This window comes from Furipterus horrens, unplaced genomic scaffold (assembly GCF_987537825.1).
Source record: "Furipterus horrens unplaced genomic scaffold, mFurHor1.1.pri manual_scaffold_15, whole genome shotgun sequence".
Taxonomy (NCBI): Eukaryota; Metazoa; Chordata; class Mammalia; order Chiroptera; family Furipteridae; genus Furipterus; species Furipterus horrens.
The window spans coordinates 3866177-3882731 of NW_028327185.1; the positions used below are offsets into that span (position 1 = coordinate 3866177).

Sequence of the window (16555 nt, forward strand, 5' to 3'; positions counted from 1 at the left end):
ATACACTACATGGGTTTGGTTCTCAGTTTCTTTCTTTTTTTTTCTTTTTTACGGAAATGAGGTTTAGAATCATGCACAGGGTATTTAAAAGCATGTTTATAATGTTAACCGGTCTCCCATGCAGCCACATGAAGATATATAGTTCTTTGAATTTATAATGTCATGAGAAGACCAACGTGTGGTTGTATTATCTCTCTACAAACTCCCTTGGAACTCCCCCAGTAGAAGGTTTTTAACTACCTGATAAAATGAATAAATTCTAAACAAATGACTTAGAAATTCAGGCTTCGCAGTTAAAATCTGATTTTCCCATTGGAGTAAAAAAAGGTTTTCTAAAGCCTAAGAAACTTACATTGTGCTTTACCTGGGAAACATGTTTGCCTTGAAGTGTAGTGACTAAGAGATATTCCATCCAATCACTTGCTTTCCCCCAAATCATAACCCGATTATTAGTTTGTCATATGTGTCTTCCTTACAAGAAAGGGAGCCATTTTTTATGATTTCCAACCTGTTTGCTGTTCACCAGTGTCTTATAAATCTCTGACTTCAGAAATCGAGGGAAAGAATCCTTGGCCATGAGACTGTAGATTAACTTCTGAGCTTCATCAAAACATTTGAGGGTTGGTTCTGCAATGTTCTTTGAAATGAGGTCCCTGGTGCTGAAGTCAATATTAATCTGTGGAAATAAGATTGCATATCATTAGATTAGTTTAATAAAAAGTATATGAGCTCTACAGATGGCAGATACAGTTATTATTTGAATTTTTCCTATACACGAAGATAATCTGATCAAAATGGCAGAAAGGCCATGCATTCATTTTCTGAGGCTGAACACATGCTTGCTGTATTTTTCCTGCCTAGGTTAAAGGTTTCCCATGGATAGAGAACACAGGTGAAACCTTACTTTGAGATTATAAAAAATGGCAAAGTGAAAAGACAAACAAAATACTTAATAATTTTAAATTTCTTTTCCCACCTATCTTTCCCCCGTAGTGCTTTGATCTTGGTTCCTAAAACATGCCTCCCAGAGGCAGAGCAATAACTGGAATTCACCAAGATGGTGTCCACCCACCCATTCCCACTCTCTGTACCTCCCCACGCTGGTTCTGCCATGTGACTTTTCATTCTAATTTGTATGTTTTTTGGAAAAATGAACCAAGTAACACCCCCTGTGCCTTCTACCGAATATACATATACATATACATATGTGTATGTATATGTTTGTGCATCTAACCAGTCCCCTTACCATCAGGACCCATAAGTACCCCCAGCAAGGCCCAGGAGAGATCTGTCATATTGGACACACCATTCACCTGCCAATATGTAAAATGCCCCAAACTGTCGTGTGGAGAGACTTGTCCAGCTACGCATACCCCAGGATATGTTCTGAGAAGCAGAAAACTTCCCATCCGGCTTGTTTAACTTAAACAGCAAACATTGATGAAGCACAAAAGAGAGTGGGATCTTAAAACTTAAAACGCACCAGGGGCAGATGCCGTACCGGTCTAGCTCGTCGTTCTGTTCTTTGTAGTTAGCACACTTATCTGACACGTAATTGACAATCAGTAGGTATTTGTGGAATCAAAATGTCTCGGAAAAATGGGGGAGATTATAGAAGTGCCAGAATTTGGGGGTCTGGTAAAAGGAAGACTATACAAGGATGATCAAAAATAGGTTAATAGTAATAGTAAATATGCAATAATTAAGAAATAATACCACAAAAATAAACCCTGCTTGACGTCCTCACAGATGGGAGCCTACTTTGGCCACCCCTGTAAATGGCAATTTTATTTACTGAATTGAAGTTGGAAGATAGGCAGACAGACCTGCTACCAAATCGACTACTTCCTTGCTGTTCACACGAGCGAAGCAAGTTCTATAATTTCCTTTAATCTTTGAGTCCCATGGTGTTAATGGGAACAGTAATTGCATCTGTCTGAGAGAGTGTTAAGGACTAAGTGAGATAAGGAACATTGTGCTCTTTAAATCTTGTTGTTCTAGGAAGAGGAAAAGAAGAAAAAATTAGTGTCAACAGCATCATCTAAAGGCCTCTTTGCTCACAGATGGTCTTTTTCTTCAGCAGTTTCACCTGCTCCCAGAATCCATCTGCACTTTTCTTGTTTGGATCATGCCATTAGGTCCTCCCTCAAAGTTCCGGATCAAAGGCCGCAGCTCCCTTGAAGGCCTCAACATCTGGAATCAATGCCTGCTTTTTTATACAGGAAGATGCTGCGGGGTACAGGAAGTACTTCAGGATGGTTTTCAAAATTGTTCTAGCTGGTAGAGTCTTGGTGACCTGGGGGAAGGTGACTTTAGCATTTCCAAGCTCCGCTTCCTCAGCCTGAAGGTGGGTAGTCCTTGGCGGGGTTGTTATAACGCGATGATCCACCCACCTGTTGATCCCACAAGCATTTCTGAGTGTTTGTGATGCGCCAGAGTTCGCTCTATTTGGGGAGAGGCAACCAACCCCTAAAGAAGTAGTTTTATTTTAGATCTGAACTTGAAAGAGGAGATGAAGCTAGTCCTCTGGGCATCCGGGGAAACCATTCCTGGCAGAGACAAAACAACACGTGCAGAGCCTCTGATGCCAGAAGGGGTGTGCTGTGTCCCGGAGAGCCACTGCGTCTGTGTGGCCGGGGTGCAGGGTGCACGAAAGGAAGGTGTTCTCGGGGGTGAAGCCGGCGGAGCAGACACGGGCCAGGTCTCGTGGGACTCCCGTGCCCTGTGGCGGTTCTCACTTCTCTACGGCAGACAGCGCGGGGGCTCTGGCAGGTGAGCAGAGAGGGGCAGGCTCACTGCCATGCTGGGGGCCTGGTGCGGAGGCTCTCATGGTGGAAACCAACGAAGAGTCACTGTTACCAAGACCTAGATGGTTTTTCCTGGTGCCTCTGTCTTCTCCTATGACAAAATATTTGAACAGTGGCATTGTATCTAAAATAATCATAAGGATGTTTAAAGATGGTTACTTTAACTGTAAAAAGTAATAGTTAGTATTTGTTGAGTATCAGTACTAATGAGCTAAGTCTTTATGTGGCTACTTTATACCATACACACAACTATAAAGTGGATAGTATTGTTGCCCCTCCTGGGGAAAAAGCGAACACATATATGAAAAAGTAGTTAGTTTACGCTCACTTGTATTCATTCCTCGAACTGACTCATTTAAAGTATTCTTTAATGGGAGCCCTTTTGACTTTCCCATGACCCTAAACTGTGCTTTATATACTTTTACATAATTTGAATGAAATGTTTTCCGCTGTGCTCTCACATTCAAATGAGGTAGCCTTCCTCGTTTAGGAGGTAGAGCGGATCAGGAGATTGCTATGCCAAGGGAGCGTGCCTGCGTGTGGAACGCGCCCTACTGAGGTGGGCCGGGCAGCCTGTCAGCCCAGCTGAAAACCACCCTTCAAGCTACAGCCACCTCTAATCACGCTGGGGTGACCCCATTCTGTTTAGTCACCACTAACACCTCTGGGCTTACTTCGTTTCTGGCATCATCAAAGGCGACGGCATATCCTGGAATATATTCTCAAGGGTGGCTTTAAAGTTGAGAATATTTAAAACATGTTATTATCTTAGCTTAACATGAAAACATTTTAAGTGTTTTGAATGTTTACATTTTCTTAAAGCCAAGTCATGGTGTCTTTTAAATTTTCAAATTTTATTAAATTAGTGGTCCAAATCGAAGGGGTAATATATGCAAGTTTAGTGATTTATTCTCACTGTGTGCGGTGTAGAGACACTTTAAAAATACGTGTCCTGTCTAGGAATTTTCACGTCACTTAGCGCAGCACCTGGCTCTCACCTGCGTGTTTCCTGCAGTATGTTTTTCTGAAACTTTCTATGCACAATCCATTCAATGAGTAGCTCTTTTTACTAGTGATTTTTGTATTTTAACATGTTTTTATAATATGTTCTCGTGTATACGTTTTTCAGGTCTTTTAGAGTTGCTTGTTCTTCAGATGGTCTCAGAAATTAGATAATGTTGTTTTCCAGTTGCTTCAGTAGCACTTATAATGACTTGTTTAAAGAAATGAAGAGGTTAACATTTGTTCAAAATTGTTCTGCGTGATGCAAACACATGATGTCATTTCATCATTCCCATTTCTCCAAGCGGGGTTGCCATATGATTTTTTAAAAATTAATGCCTTTTTATGTGAGGAAGCTGAAGCTGAGAGAGATGCGGTAGCTTACCACAAGGTTACAGGATTTGCCTTTAGGTCCAGGTGTTACCAAACTTGGGGTGTCCCTGTATCTAACTGTCTATTCGTGTAGAAACCAGAGAGAAGGTCACAGGGGAAGGGACAGAGCATCAAGTCCAGTTGCAATCACTCTCATCTCAGAGAGACCTGAATGTTCACTTTTTATATTCTGTCTTCATCCATTTGAACAGGAAACCGAGAACCATCGTAATGTCCACTTATAGGCAAGGACCATTCAAGTTTAGTAAGTTTAGGACAGTCTAATTGTAAATGGTCTAATTGGATCAATTAAAATTTATTAAGTATTGTGACCAGTTTTATAGATGAAGAAATAAAGACCCAAGAAGTTGAAAAGAAGACGGCTTCTGGCCAAGGTGGAGGCCTAGACTGACACGCTACGTCTCCCTCTACAACTAAGAAGAAATACAACTACTGCAAAACTAGAAATAACCAGAAGTTCCAGAAAATAAAGCTACATGGAAGTCCATCGTATGAAGTTATAAGGAAAGTGTGCTTGTCTGGACGGGTAGGAGGGGTGAAGCTGGGCGGAGAGGTCAGGCTGTGCTGGCGGCAGCAGCAGCAGCAACGGCGGTGGGACAGCGGTGAGCACAGACACCCGTACTTAAGGGGAGGCGAGAAGCGCCTGGGGAGCACCTTCGGTTGCAGACCAGACCCATCAGCTCACGATTCCAACACCAGGGAAGGCAGATCCCATTGCATCGGACTGTGAGGCCTGGAGTCGGTGGGGACAGAGGAGGAGGCTCCTGGTCTCTCAGCGGAGAGTGAATGACAGGAATCCATCTTGGACCCCCACCCCCAGAGAAAATGCCACAGCGTGGTGAGAAGGGTCACCTGGTTGTGATGAGTGCATGGGGCTCTGCCCCCTATAGCGTAGGAGGTGTGACAGCCCCGCCCTGGAAGCAAAGGTAAACAAAAAACGGTCAGGATGGCACAGATCGTGATAGAGATCCCAGTGACCAAGCTGAGCAGCCAGCAGATAACTCATCTAATGAAGCAGCCGATAGGAAATCTTTCTGAGGCTCAGTTCAGAGCTTTGGTTATATGAATGCTTACAGACCTGACAGCAGATCTTAAACAAGATGGGGAAGGAATGAGGGCTAGCCCTGCTGAAATGAACAAAAACACATACAAAACTAGTGGTGAGGGAAAGAAAACCAGGGATCAAATCAACAAATTGGAACACAGGGAAGGAACAAACAGTCAACCAGTGCAGAAAGAAGAAATGAAAAGTGAGGAAAATGAGGAGAGGCTCAGAAGCCTATGGGACAGCTATAAGCGGGCCAACATCCAAATCTTAGGGTTGCCAGAAGGTGAAGAACTAGAAATTGAAAAATTGTGTGAAAAAATAATGAAGCAGAACTTCCCTAGCTTGGGGAAGGAAATGGACTTACAGGTCCAGGAAGCACAGAGAGTTCCAAAACAACTGGACCCAGGGAGGACCACACCAAGACACATTATAATCAAAATGTCAAAAATTAAGGATAAAGAGAATCTTAAAAGCAGCAAGAGAGAAGAAGAGGATTATGTACAAAGGGGTCCCAATAAGACTATCAGCTGATTTCTCAAGGGAAACTCTGCAGGCAAGAAGGGACTGGCAAGAAATATTCAAAGGAATGCAAAGCAAAAACCTACAGCCATGACTACTCTATCCAGCGAAGCTGTCATTCAGGATAGAAGGGCAGAGAAAGTACTTTCAGGACAAAGTAAAACTGAAGGAGTTCATCAGATCCAAACCACTGTTATATGAGATGTTAAAGGGACTTGTTTAGGAGCAAGAGGATCAAAACTATGAACATTAAAATGAAAACTGTATCACAACAAACTGCAACAGAAGCTAGGGAGTCAAAACCAAGGCAAACTAAGTAGGCAACGAGAGTGGGAAAAGAATTATAGGTATGGGGAACATTATGGGGGGAGGCCAGCAAGGAGGGGGAAGGGGGGAAAGGGGGGGAGATGGTGCAGGAACTAAGAAGCATAGTAGGAGCGAGTGGAGTAGACAGGAAGGTGTTGAGAAGAACTATATGCCCAACCAATGGGCATGGACTAAGGGGGGGGACAGCTGGAGGGAAGGAGGCCACTGGGTGAAGGGGAACAAAGGGAAAAGAAATTGGGGCAACTGTAACAGCATAATCGATAAAACATTTTTTAAAAATCTCTGAAAAAAATAAGTTGGAAAGAAAATAAATGGTACTTAACAGAAATTTCGATAACACGACCTTGTCATTGTTCTTCAGGCATTCCTATCAAGGAAATTGGTTATAATTTTGATTTGTGGGAGTAAGTTATACAACTGTAATTGAATATAGAAAAATAGAGACTATTCTCACAGGAATCTCATTCTTGAACTCATTTTCTACTCATGAAAATCATATTTCCCCCCCATCAAATATATCATCTTGTCTTGTTAAGTCTCCCACTAGATATAGAACACTTCCCATCCTTATCTCTCCCGCTGCCTACCCAGCCTCCCCCCCCCCCCATTAACAATACCAAAATGCTTATAATTTCTGGAAACTACTCGAAAACTTTGTATCTCCCTGCCATACCACCATGCTCCCAGGCTGGAATATTCTTTCATTTGCTCTCCTGATAAATATTACTTAATTTAACTGACATACCTTTCAAGTGGGAACCCCTCCATAAATCCATCTGTTAACTCGCCAGATAGATTTAATCATTTCCCCTCTGTGCTAATTACAAATTGTGGTTTTGTTATCATATTGCTTAGTATGGATTGATTGGTTTTATTATAGATCAATCTCTCTTTCTACTGTTACTTCATTGTGGGAATAGCCACTTAAAAAATCTGCTTAATGAATCAGCATACAAATGGTTGTATTATATTTAACATGTAATTGATGGACTATAGAGAAATACGTTGAAGCCTGCAATTGGTGTATAATATAAGAGGCAAATGCACTTTAGTAATTTAAATTGGAGGCAGTTAATGGCAAATAATAGAAAAGATAATGACTATTTCAGATGCGTGTACGTGGATTTACATATATATATATATATACTTTATTGTCAATTAATTTTGTCATATCTAATACTAACATTTAGATACTTTAAGAAGACGATATAATCTATTACTTGAAAAGCAGTCATAAATTTAGTCATATCATATTTAGTCTACATAATGTTTGAGAATGTTATCTGAAAACAATCACTGTTAATTAGATGGATTCATAAAGAAGAGAAAAAAAATTGGCTCTCAAACCAATGTTACTATAAATAGAATATCTGTAGAGTTGATTTCAAAGCCTTTTAGGGAATGACACATTAATCAACTTGATAAATCTTATAGACTATATTTTAAGATTTTTAGAATTATTTATTGATTCTGTAGATGGTGACTGGGAAATGAATGTTGAAATAGATCCACAGGAGGTGAATTTCTTTTCCTTCTACCTTGCAAATTCCAGGCAGCGCTCCAGTGGTTCATATTTCTGCCATGTCACACTGGGCCATTATGTCCCGCGTGATCCATGTCCGTCTAGAACTTGAGCTACTGGTGTGGCAAGCTTATGCCCTAGATTTTCCTGCACGTGTTTGCATTTTTTCTGTTCTTTTCTTTTTGTCCCCATAAATACAACAACCCATCTGACACAACAGGTCCTAATTTTAGGTCAGAAAATACGATAATTATCACTTACAATAATATTGGTATTGCACCCCTGGGAAGATGACTTGAACTAGTGGTCTAATAAAATTTTCTGTTTCCTACTTATGCATCCAAGTATATTCAGTTTAATCACCACTAACAGGAATCAAAGTGGTTTACAATATAAATACTTAAACTTTAACGGTAAATATTAGTGGAGTATGTGGAGATGATCGTGGTTTTAGTTCTGGAAACTAAATAAAATAAAAATGTGATGTTACACCATTTGGGGAGGGGCTATTATCAAAGTCATTTACTATTTCTTTCTAAGACCTTTTTTTTCTGTTTTTGTGGTCCTAAAGCAGGACAGGTGGGCCCCGATCCCTTGAGACAGTGCTTCCCGCCTTTGGCTCGTTTTCCTCATCCAGGAAATGCAGGTTAACAAAACCTTCTTTTGGAAGATAAGACATTATTACCTTCCATAGTGGGGAACCTCCAAAATATTAAAAATTAAGAAATTATACTGTTGATTAGGAGTTGTTTTTTTCTCCCCTGCATGCTATTCTTGATTTAAAAATTTTTATTACAAAATCCTATTCCATACTGCCTTCTGTGTTTTCAAAAAGGAAAAGCAAGTGACCTTGAACTTCAAGAGCCACTTTAAGTTGTATTTTTGCAGGGTTTGCCTTGGAGCTATTTATTCTGAGATACTAGACACTGTTTCTTTAGGACCTGGAAACAGAAATAGTGCTGAGAAATTCTCGCTGAATCAGTGAGGGACAGAGGATCATCTTCAGAACTTCTGTTGGAGCTCACAGACATTTTCTGTTTGAACACATGGTGGCACCTTGGTTTCTCTTTAGATGGATTTAGAGTTTTAATTAGGAGCAGATTTGCTAAGAGATGAATATTCATTGTGTTGGAACAGTTGACTCACCTCTTTAGGGGCGTCAGCCTCAATGAACTCAGAATAAATCAGCTTGGCTTTGGAAGCAATTTTTTCTGCACTTTCTGTTTTTTTGAAGTCTTCACAGGCAAGCCAGAACTCAACGTTTTCTTCACTAAATTCTGATTTTAGAAATGTTCGGAAAGCATCTAGACCAGCTATAAAATATATAAGAAAATTTTGTATACCACATAGCTCAGTAATATGACCAAAATAAATACATTGTATACTGAGAGCATTTATTGAATATTCAGTGGCAAATATTTACCGTCCCTCTAAATGTAACGCTTATTTTAGTTTTTAACATTAAAATCCTTACTTGGATCAGTCACCATAAACATAAACTATTATGTCTGTAATTCTACAATTGGCTCCATGGACAAAGAAGACCTGTGCCTTTTCTCTTTTGATCAGAGAAGTCTAGGAATTCTATTTAAGGGAAGGTCTTAATGTCAGTTACTTCATAGAGAACTCCCCAGACTTTGCTTTTTAGACACATTGCACTGAGCCCAGATCAAGTTAATGATGTTACTAATTTAGAGGAAGAATATCTTGGTTGTTATTAGTTTTGGGGAAAATTCAGTACGATGCTGAGAGGTTAGATTGTATTGGTTTGGGCTTATTAAAGCGAAGGAAGGGGGCTGGCCAACTGTAATATCTAAACAAAGAAAGTAGTTGGCAAGATATTTGGTGTGAATGCTTCTCCCCTTTATATGGTGTCTCGTGGATTTAAATAGATTTAACAAATGTGAATTTAAAAAATAGAGTTGAAAAAACAAGCCATTGCAAAAGGTTATTGGGTACCAATTAAAATTCTTAATAGAAATATCGGAGAATGTGGATGTGATTAATAAGTGAGCACTATAAAAATTTAATTACCTGCATGCTTCTTGAATTTAGAAATATATCAAGGAGCTCTTGTGACACACATTTAGGTTATAAAAATGCTGTTAATAGCTCCTCATTAAAATTTCCTATGAGTTGATCCAAACAATGATGAATTTGAGGGTTCTAGACAGAATTTACAATAAAATATGTTTTATATAGAAGATAAAGTATACTTTAATGATACTGAAAGTACAGTTTCAATTCATGGAGGCTCATGAAGATTTTTCTTTTAACCAATGAGAATTATCTAAACACATCCTAGAAAGATGGGATGTTAGAGATCAGGAAGCAATTGCTAGTCTTTCCAGTCCTGCAATTTCAGCGAAGGGCTCTTCTGCACTCACAATGGTTATCGTCTTAGGACACCGTGGGACAGAGTAACCAGCTGAAACTGGATCTAACTGCCTCTGTCCTGGACATGCTACTTATTTAACTATTTTCCTATTTTGTACGTACAACTTGAATGTTCAAAAGATGTCAGGTGAACTCGGAATAATATGCTGCATACAGTTAAGATCTGATTACCAGAGGGCACACTCTGCAGGATGGACTGGCTGTTGCCTGGGCCCAGCGGGGCTGGTCCAAGAAAGAATCAGTAATCGTTGGTGAAACTCACTCTGACGCCGTGCCCTCACGTCACCAAAGCAATTAGATAATCTGGTGAGTCATTGAATTGTCAGGAGTGTTAAAAGGCCCGTAAGCTCTTTCTCTGGTTACAAAATATAAGAATCAAACAGCTGTTCAGATGAATTTGTGCCTTTTCCATAGTGTTTGGGCTTGAAATATCTGTCCCAGGAGAGGCGCACACGGAAGCACCAGCCCTGGTCTCAAAGCCTCCGTGGCTTTCTGTTCTGTGGAGCCAGCAAAGGCACCCCTGGCAGAGACCTTCCGCTTTCGGCTGACCCAATCTGTCCCACTGGTTATATATTTAAGGGGAGAAAAAAAAAGAAACCAAAGCATGCCATTCAAAACTTGCAAAAAATGCAATTCCGTATCCACAAGGTCTTTCTTATCTGATCTTACTTGAATTCTAGGACTAATGTGAGTTATTTTATGTCTGGGCTTTAGAGATCAGTTATTTGAGAGTGATAAAATCAGCGTAATTTCATCTAATGCAGTATAACTCTATGTATGAGTGAGTAGCCACGAAGAATTAACTCAGCTTCATCACATGTTCAACTTTTCTAAAATTCTGGTATTTGTGAATTGAAAATGGAAATGGCATTTGATTAGGTCAGACAATATAACATCTTAAGCATGTTCTGTACATGTCCCTACAGTGTCATCTACCCCCCCCCCATTTGAGAGAGAACTGCCTAGCAGAATGATTTATCACAAGAAGTTCTAGCGACCTTTGCCAGTGATTCTTCTGTATAATCTGGGATATCTTATGTACACTTGGCCAAAGTTACCTTACTGAGCCATTATATAGAATATAAATACATAGCAATATGTGCATATTATAATACACACATACATTTAAATATGAGTTTGTATTCTTATTCTAAAAATAAGAATAGCTCATTTGAAATAAATACTCTATACATCTTATTTTGGCCTACAGGACATGAAAAACAAGTGATTTTTCTAAATTTTCAACTTTTCAATAGTAGTTTGTATGTGTCTTTCAACGTGTAACTAGTATAGTCATTCTGCACATCGACTGGTAATGAGTCTAAAGAAATAACAAGCCCCTCACTTACCTTCTTTTCTCATGTTTGGAGCTTCTATAACCTTGCGTTATGTTTGGCCCAGCCTGATTCTATTTACACTTTAGGCCTGTGTAAATAAATATATGTGACTGTGGAGAATCTTAACCCTCCAATACTGGTCAAAGCCATGCTATCAAACATGTCTTTCACTTTCAGGACCTGGTCTTAGTTGGGTCTTACCTTGGTTGGTTAAAATAGTGTCCATATTTTCAGACCACGCCACTGCTTCTGTTGTCGGTGACCTGTAGAAACAACATCTACCCTTGACAATAGCATTGTGATCTTTCTCTTCTGTAACCTGTTGTAATATCTGAGTTACGTGTATTTGGTGACTCACATCATTTAAATGAGCTTTGCACCATTAACCAAACTGCAAAATATAAACTCGAATTATATAGGGCGGGCAAAAGTAGGCTTATGGTTGTATGTGAAATACAGATTTTATTCTCATATTATTATTAATTAATATATTATTTTCCATATGAACAACTGTAAACCTACTTTGGCTTCTCCCTGGATAATGTGTTTCCACAGTGAACAGCAATTCAACACGAAGTAGGATGCAATTGGGCATCTGCAAGTTATTTATTCATCTAGCTGACAGTGTTAATAATATTTGCAAATTCTCAAATTGAGATAAAGGCACAAGGGATATTGCTCATGGCTCTATGAAGCACAGTACATTTCTCCTCAACTATAAATATATTAATTGCTAATTTATGTGGCATTTCTCTGCCCTTTTCCTGAAAAGTGACCATTATAGCAATTGTGATATATGGACTGTTTTCCAAGTTCTCACAATATATGGAATTATCTATTTCATAATTATGCATTGCAGAAAGGTTTTAAAACATTTTTAATAAGTAATATGTAATGATCTTGAAAATGTTTATTTATGTATTTTTTGGAAGCCTTTACCCCCACTCTGAGGCAGCCTTTAGTTTCCCTCAGACTGGTAGGTTTCTGGTTCTGCACTGATTTATTTAAATTCAGAAATCTGTCAAGACAAAGTAATATCTTTTGCAAGGCAGTCAAAAAATTTATAGGCTTAAGCCTTCTGAAGAAGGTATGTACTTTTGGGGATGTGATGTAGAAATAGTAAATCAGGCTTAAGATATAAACTTCGGAGATTCAAATGTATCATGAATTATTCTTCTCAGTAAACAAAAATCCTGGTGAAATAAGCCTCATTCATAGAAAGCACCTGCTAACCAAAATAAATAAAATAAGTAAATATAAAATCTTGGCTTATGCAGCTATGATGTGCAAATGACTTAATTATGGAAAAGGATGGTCTAATTGAAAGTTTCTATTAAAATGATTGATAATAAAATGGAGTCTTATACCAAGTCATTCTTACAAAATTTTGCATTTGCATATCAAGGTGACGAGTCTGAAGTGTGCCAGTGTGAAGCACCTGTCCGCTTTGCTCCTCCGTTACTTCCTGTACGTTGCTGGGTTCTGTCACTGGTGTCGTCGGGGTTGTGTGCCCTTCGGCTGTGGCTGCGTTTTCAGATCAGCATGAGTGTTCCCGTGGGAGGCAGGTCAGGGAGCTGCGTGGCATGTTGCTATCTTTCATGACTTACACTTTTGCCTTAAATTTTCTTCCCCACGGATGGGGAGCTGATTTTCCTTTCTCCCTTGATTGGCTAAATCTTGGGGACACAGGCTTTCCTGTGAAACCATTTTAAAATAGTGGTTTTATTCAAATGGGCATTTAAAATAATTTGGGTTCTTCAATTTTCATCTTTCATAAGTGGAAAATGGGACCCCACTCCAGATTTGGTTTCACCTTGGAGAGCTTTTGCGCACTGCGAAACCTGTTACTCTAATATGCTTATGTTATAAATCCTATGACTCAGATAGTAAGTCTTGTAGGAATCCTATCAACAAGTGCTGAATTATCATATAATCACTTAAAATACGTATGTTTTAAAATGTCATCTCTATTTGGCGGTTGAAAAATTCGGAGGTTTGCACGGTAGTCGAGTTAAAAGCAAGTACATGTTAATGACTAAGGGAGAGAGAGATTTCCACGCCAAGCCTGGCCATGCTCACGCTGGCTTGGTGAGGGGACCAGCCCTCAGAGACACACACTGGGAAGCAGAAGCTGGGCAACGTTAAGAATGAGTCTGTACTCTGACACCAGCAGGAGCGTTCTCTGATGACAGGAGAAAAGGCTGCTGTTTTCCAGCACCAAGACCAGTGGGTCTGGGCTCAGAAATATTTGTGAATCGTATAACCAAGTAACGAATGCATAGCCAAAGCCTCAGCAGCGGCAGGTGTGAAGGACCTCAGTGAGCACAGGGCAGTAAGCCTTCAGCGTGCTGGCCCGAGATGGCGATAAGAAGGTGATCGAAGGATCAGTTTGGCTGAAGCCCAAAGCAAAAGAAATAGTCCGTGAGGAGCATTGGATGTTCAGGAGTCTTTTTGCAATGGAAGCGTTCAAAATAAGTGGTAGCTGTACTTATCCTCATTAATGTAGGAAAACAGGAAGAACAGGAGGGAAGCAAAACCTGGGAGATGGCGTGGAACTGGGTCGAAGGGAAAACCCTATGTCTGAGTTAGGGAAATATACTGAAATGTTAGGAATCACCTATAGCTATAGAATTTTACGGATAATAGAGTTAAGATGCTATACTGTCATTACAAAGGGAAGTGTCGCCCTTCAGCTCTGAACAGATAGCCCTGCTGGTGCGAGGTAATGTTGGAATGCCCTCACATCACCGTTTTCTAACCCATTTCGAGTTTGACTTGAAAGGTTCGATTTTGATTACCTGTGTCCCCAGGGTTGGTGGTGATGTATTATTTGCTTTTCAGAAGTCAGGCAAAATGCAACTATTCTAAGGAACAATGCTAATTTGATCTTTATTTTGGGGTGATTGCATATTTAAAATTCTGTGGAAGAGTAAATTATTGCTAAATATGTCTAAGTTAAAAAACAGTGTAATAGCATTAAAATGCATGACCATATATGAGTGTTTTCTGTTTGTACTGCATGTGTTAAGCATGTCACATAGTTTACCTCATTTAACCTTGAAAATGACAGGGTCTAATTTAATGCCACGTTATCCCTGAGGGAAGACATCCAGAGATGCTAATAACTGGCATAATATATATCAGGGGGTAGTTAGAATTCAAGCAGGTGTATTGGTTTGCAAGGCAAACTCTTTCTACAGCTCTTCCCAGAGTGAATGTGTCCATACACACATGCTTTGTTCAGGGTTTGGAGCATTTGTGAAGAATGTTTGCAGAATGTTTTTTTCTGTGATAGAGTTTTATTGTACTTCGTACATATATATTCTCTGAATAATAGTTAATTTGCAGTAATTGGCTACTCAATAAAAATTTTCAGAAGACAGAGATTCTGAAGTCTTGTAAGCTATCAGATGAAAACAGGATGTTTCTTATGCTAGATGGGAGTGAGCAATATCTCTTAAGTTACAAAAATTCAGCTGTGTAACTGAAAGGCATCCACTGAATTAAAACGGGGACAGGAGCGGCAGAGTTGACAAAGAACTGCCTTGGTTAACTGTCACTGGGTGCACGTGGCTTTGAGCGGACCATGTCGTTCCCCTCTTTCCTTCCTTTAACTTGAATTTTCATTGGAACTTTGACAGAGAGTTTGTCTGGCTCTTCTCATTGCGTGCGTATTTCCTGTATAATTGTGATGCCTAATCAGAGCGGCTCTTTGTGTGTGTGTGTGTGTGTGTGTGTGTGTGTGTGTGTGATTGGCCGTGAAAATCCACCGTGTATCTGGAGCCAAAATCGCACTTAGTATTTCATGCGGTTTTGGCTGATTTCCGTTCTGTCTCCCTCATTAAGTCGGTGACATCAAGGCCAGCAGCCCCCATATTCTGTGTCCAGAGAAGAGCGAGACCAGATGGGAACTGCGTGAAAGCTACCAGTTATGTCACTGATCGTGCCAGCGAGAACCAGTTGTATTGCATTAAAAAACGTGGACTCCAGCAACGTCGCTGTTCACACTCAATTAGCCGTGCGCTGGAGAACGGGGGATTCGAGCAAGGAGCCCATGTGCCCTGGGAAGTGACAGCTGCCCCCTTACCCGGCATTTAATATCCGTTTCCAAATTTCTAAATAAACATTGCAATAATGAACAGTTTTTGCCAGGATCATATGTATCTTATGTCTTTAGCTCGAATATATAATTTTGAAAAGCTTCATTTAAAAAGAGCTCAGTGGTTTTTCTCCACTCTGTAACCTTTATTTTTTTAAAGAAATTAATTAATTATTTTTAACAAGGTTACCTTTATTTTATTTTATTATTTATTTTACTTATCTGTTTTTAGAGAGAGGGGAAAGGAGAAAGAGAGGGAGAGAAACATCACTGTGTGGTTGCCTCTCACTTGCGCCCCCCAACTGGGGACCTGGCGTGCAACCTAGTCATGTGCCCTGACTGGGAATCGAACCAGCGACACTTGGCTCATAGGCCGATGCTCAATCTACTGAGCCACAGCAGCCAGGTCTTTAACCTTTCTTGATCTTAGCAAGAATAAAAATTCACTGCCAAAGCCAGCGAGTTGTTGACATATTTTAGAAATGAAGAAGAGATTAACAGAGAAAGGAGAAAAAAATTAACCAGGAAGAAAGACAACAATGAGCACATTCATCATAAACGAAGGAAACAAAGCATCGAGAGTAGTGAAGAGTCAAGCGTCTCATTTGTACATCTTCTGAGCTAAAAAGAGCTTTAAGCAGCGACTCACTTCACCGGCATCTTCCGCTCCTCGGGGGGACTGTCGTGGGGATGCCCGGTGTCTTTCTGACGGATCTTCCAGCTGAAGATGGTGTGAAGCGGGAACAGACAATTAGTATGCAGATACCTACCCCCTGGCTACAAATCGGCATCTTTAAATTGTGCTATGGTCAGCGTCTTTCATTCTGTTGCTAACTTTTCTCTGGTCGAAACACTTAAACTTCTAAGTAACAAATAGCTCTTTGAATGCGGGTGACATTTCTCCCAGTCTTTGGCATAACGAAATAAATTCCACTTGCAAGTTTGCTTTCTAAAGCTCGCGTACATCCATTTACAAGACAACTTTTGTTTACCTGAGGTTCAGTCAATTCAGAAAAATTACATATGAAATGTAACATTCACCTTCAGGTCTTTAGTCTGTCCAAAGATTCTTTGGTTTTTCTTTGTTCTTTGACTTTCAAAAAG

General features: G+C 39.9%; 1 protein-coding gene across 1 annotated transcript; it reads right to left on the reverse strand.

The window, feature by feature from the left end:
- Positions 1-472: 472 nt before the first annotated feature.
- Positions 473-16111, reverse strand: RGS21 (regulator of G protein signaling 21). Its single transcript, XM_090263348.1, has 4 exons — positions 16101-16111; positions 11554-11630; positions 8765-8931; positions 473-676 (listed from the first exon to the last, which is right to left on the reverse strand). The coding sequence occupies exons 1-4, from the start codon at positions 16109-16111 to the stop codon at positions 473-475; spliced, it is 459 nt and encodes a 152-aa protein (XP_090119474.1).
- Positions 16112-16555: the final 444 nt, after the last annotated feature.

What these genes read in the sequence shown, in the direction of transcription:
- RGS21 (XM_090263348.1), bottom strand. An exon ending in CACTATTTTAACCAACCAAG is followed by an intron (nt 8,932 to 11,553) that starts GTAAGACCCAAC and finishes TATATTTTATAG; the next exon opens with CTGGTCTAGATGCTTTCCGA. An exon ending in AGGCTGACGCCCCTAAAGAG is followed by an intron (nt 677 to 8,764) that starts GTGAGTCAACTG and finishes TTATTTCCACAG; the next exon opens with ATTAATATTGACTTCAGCAC.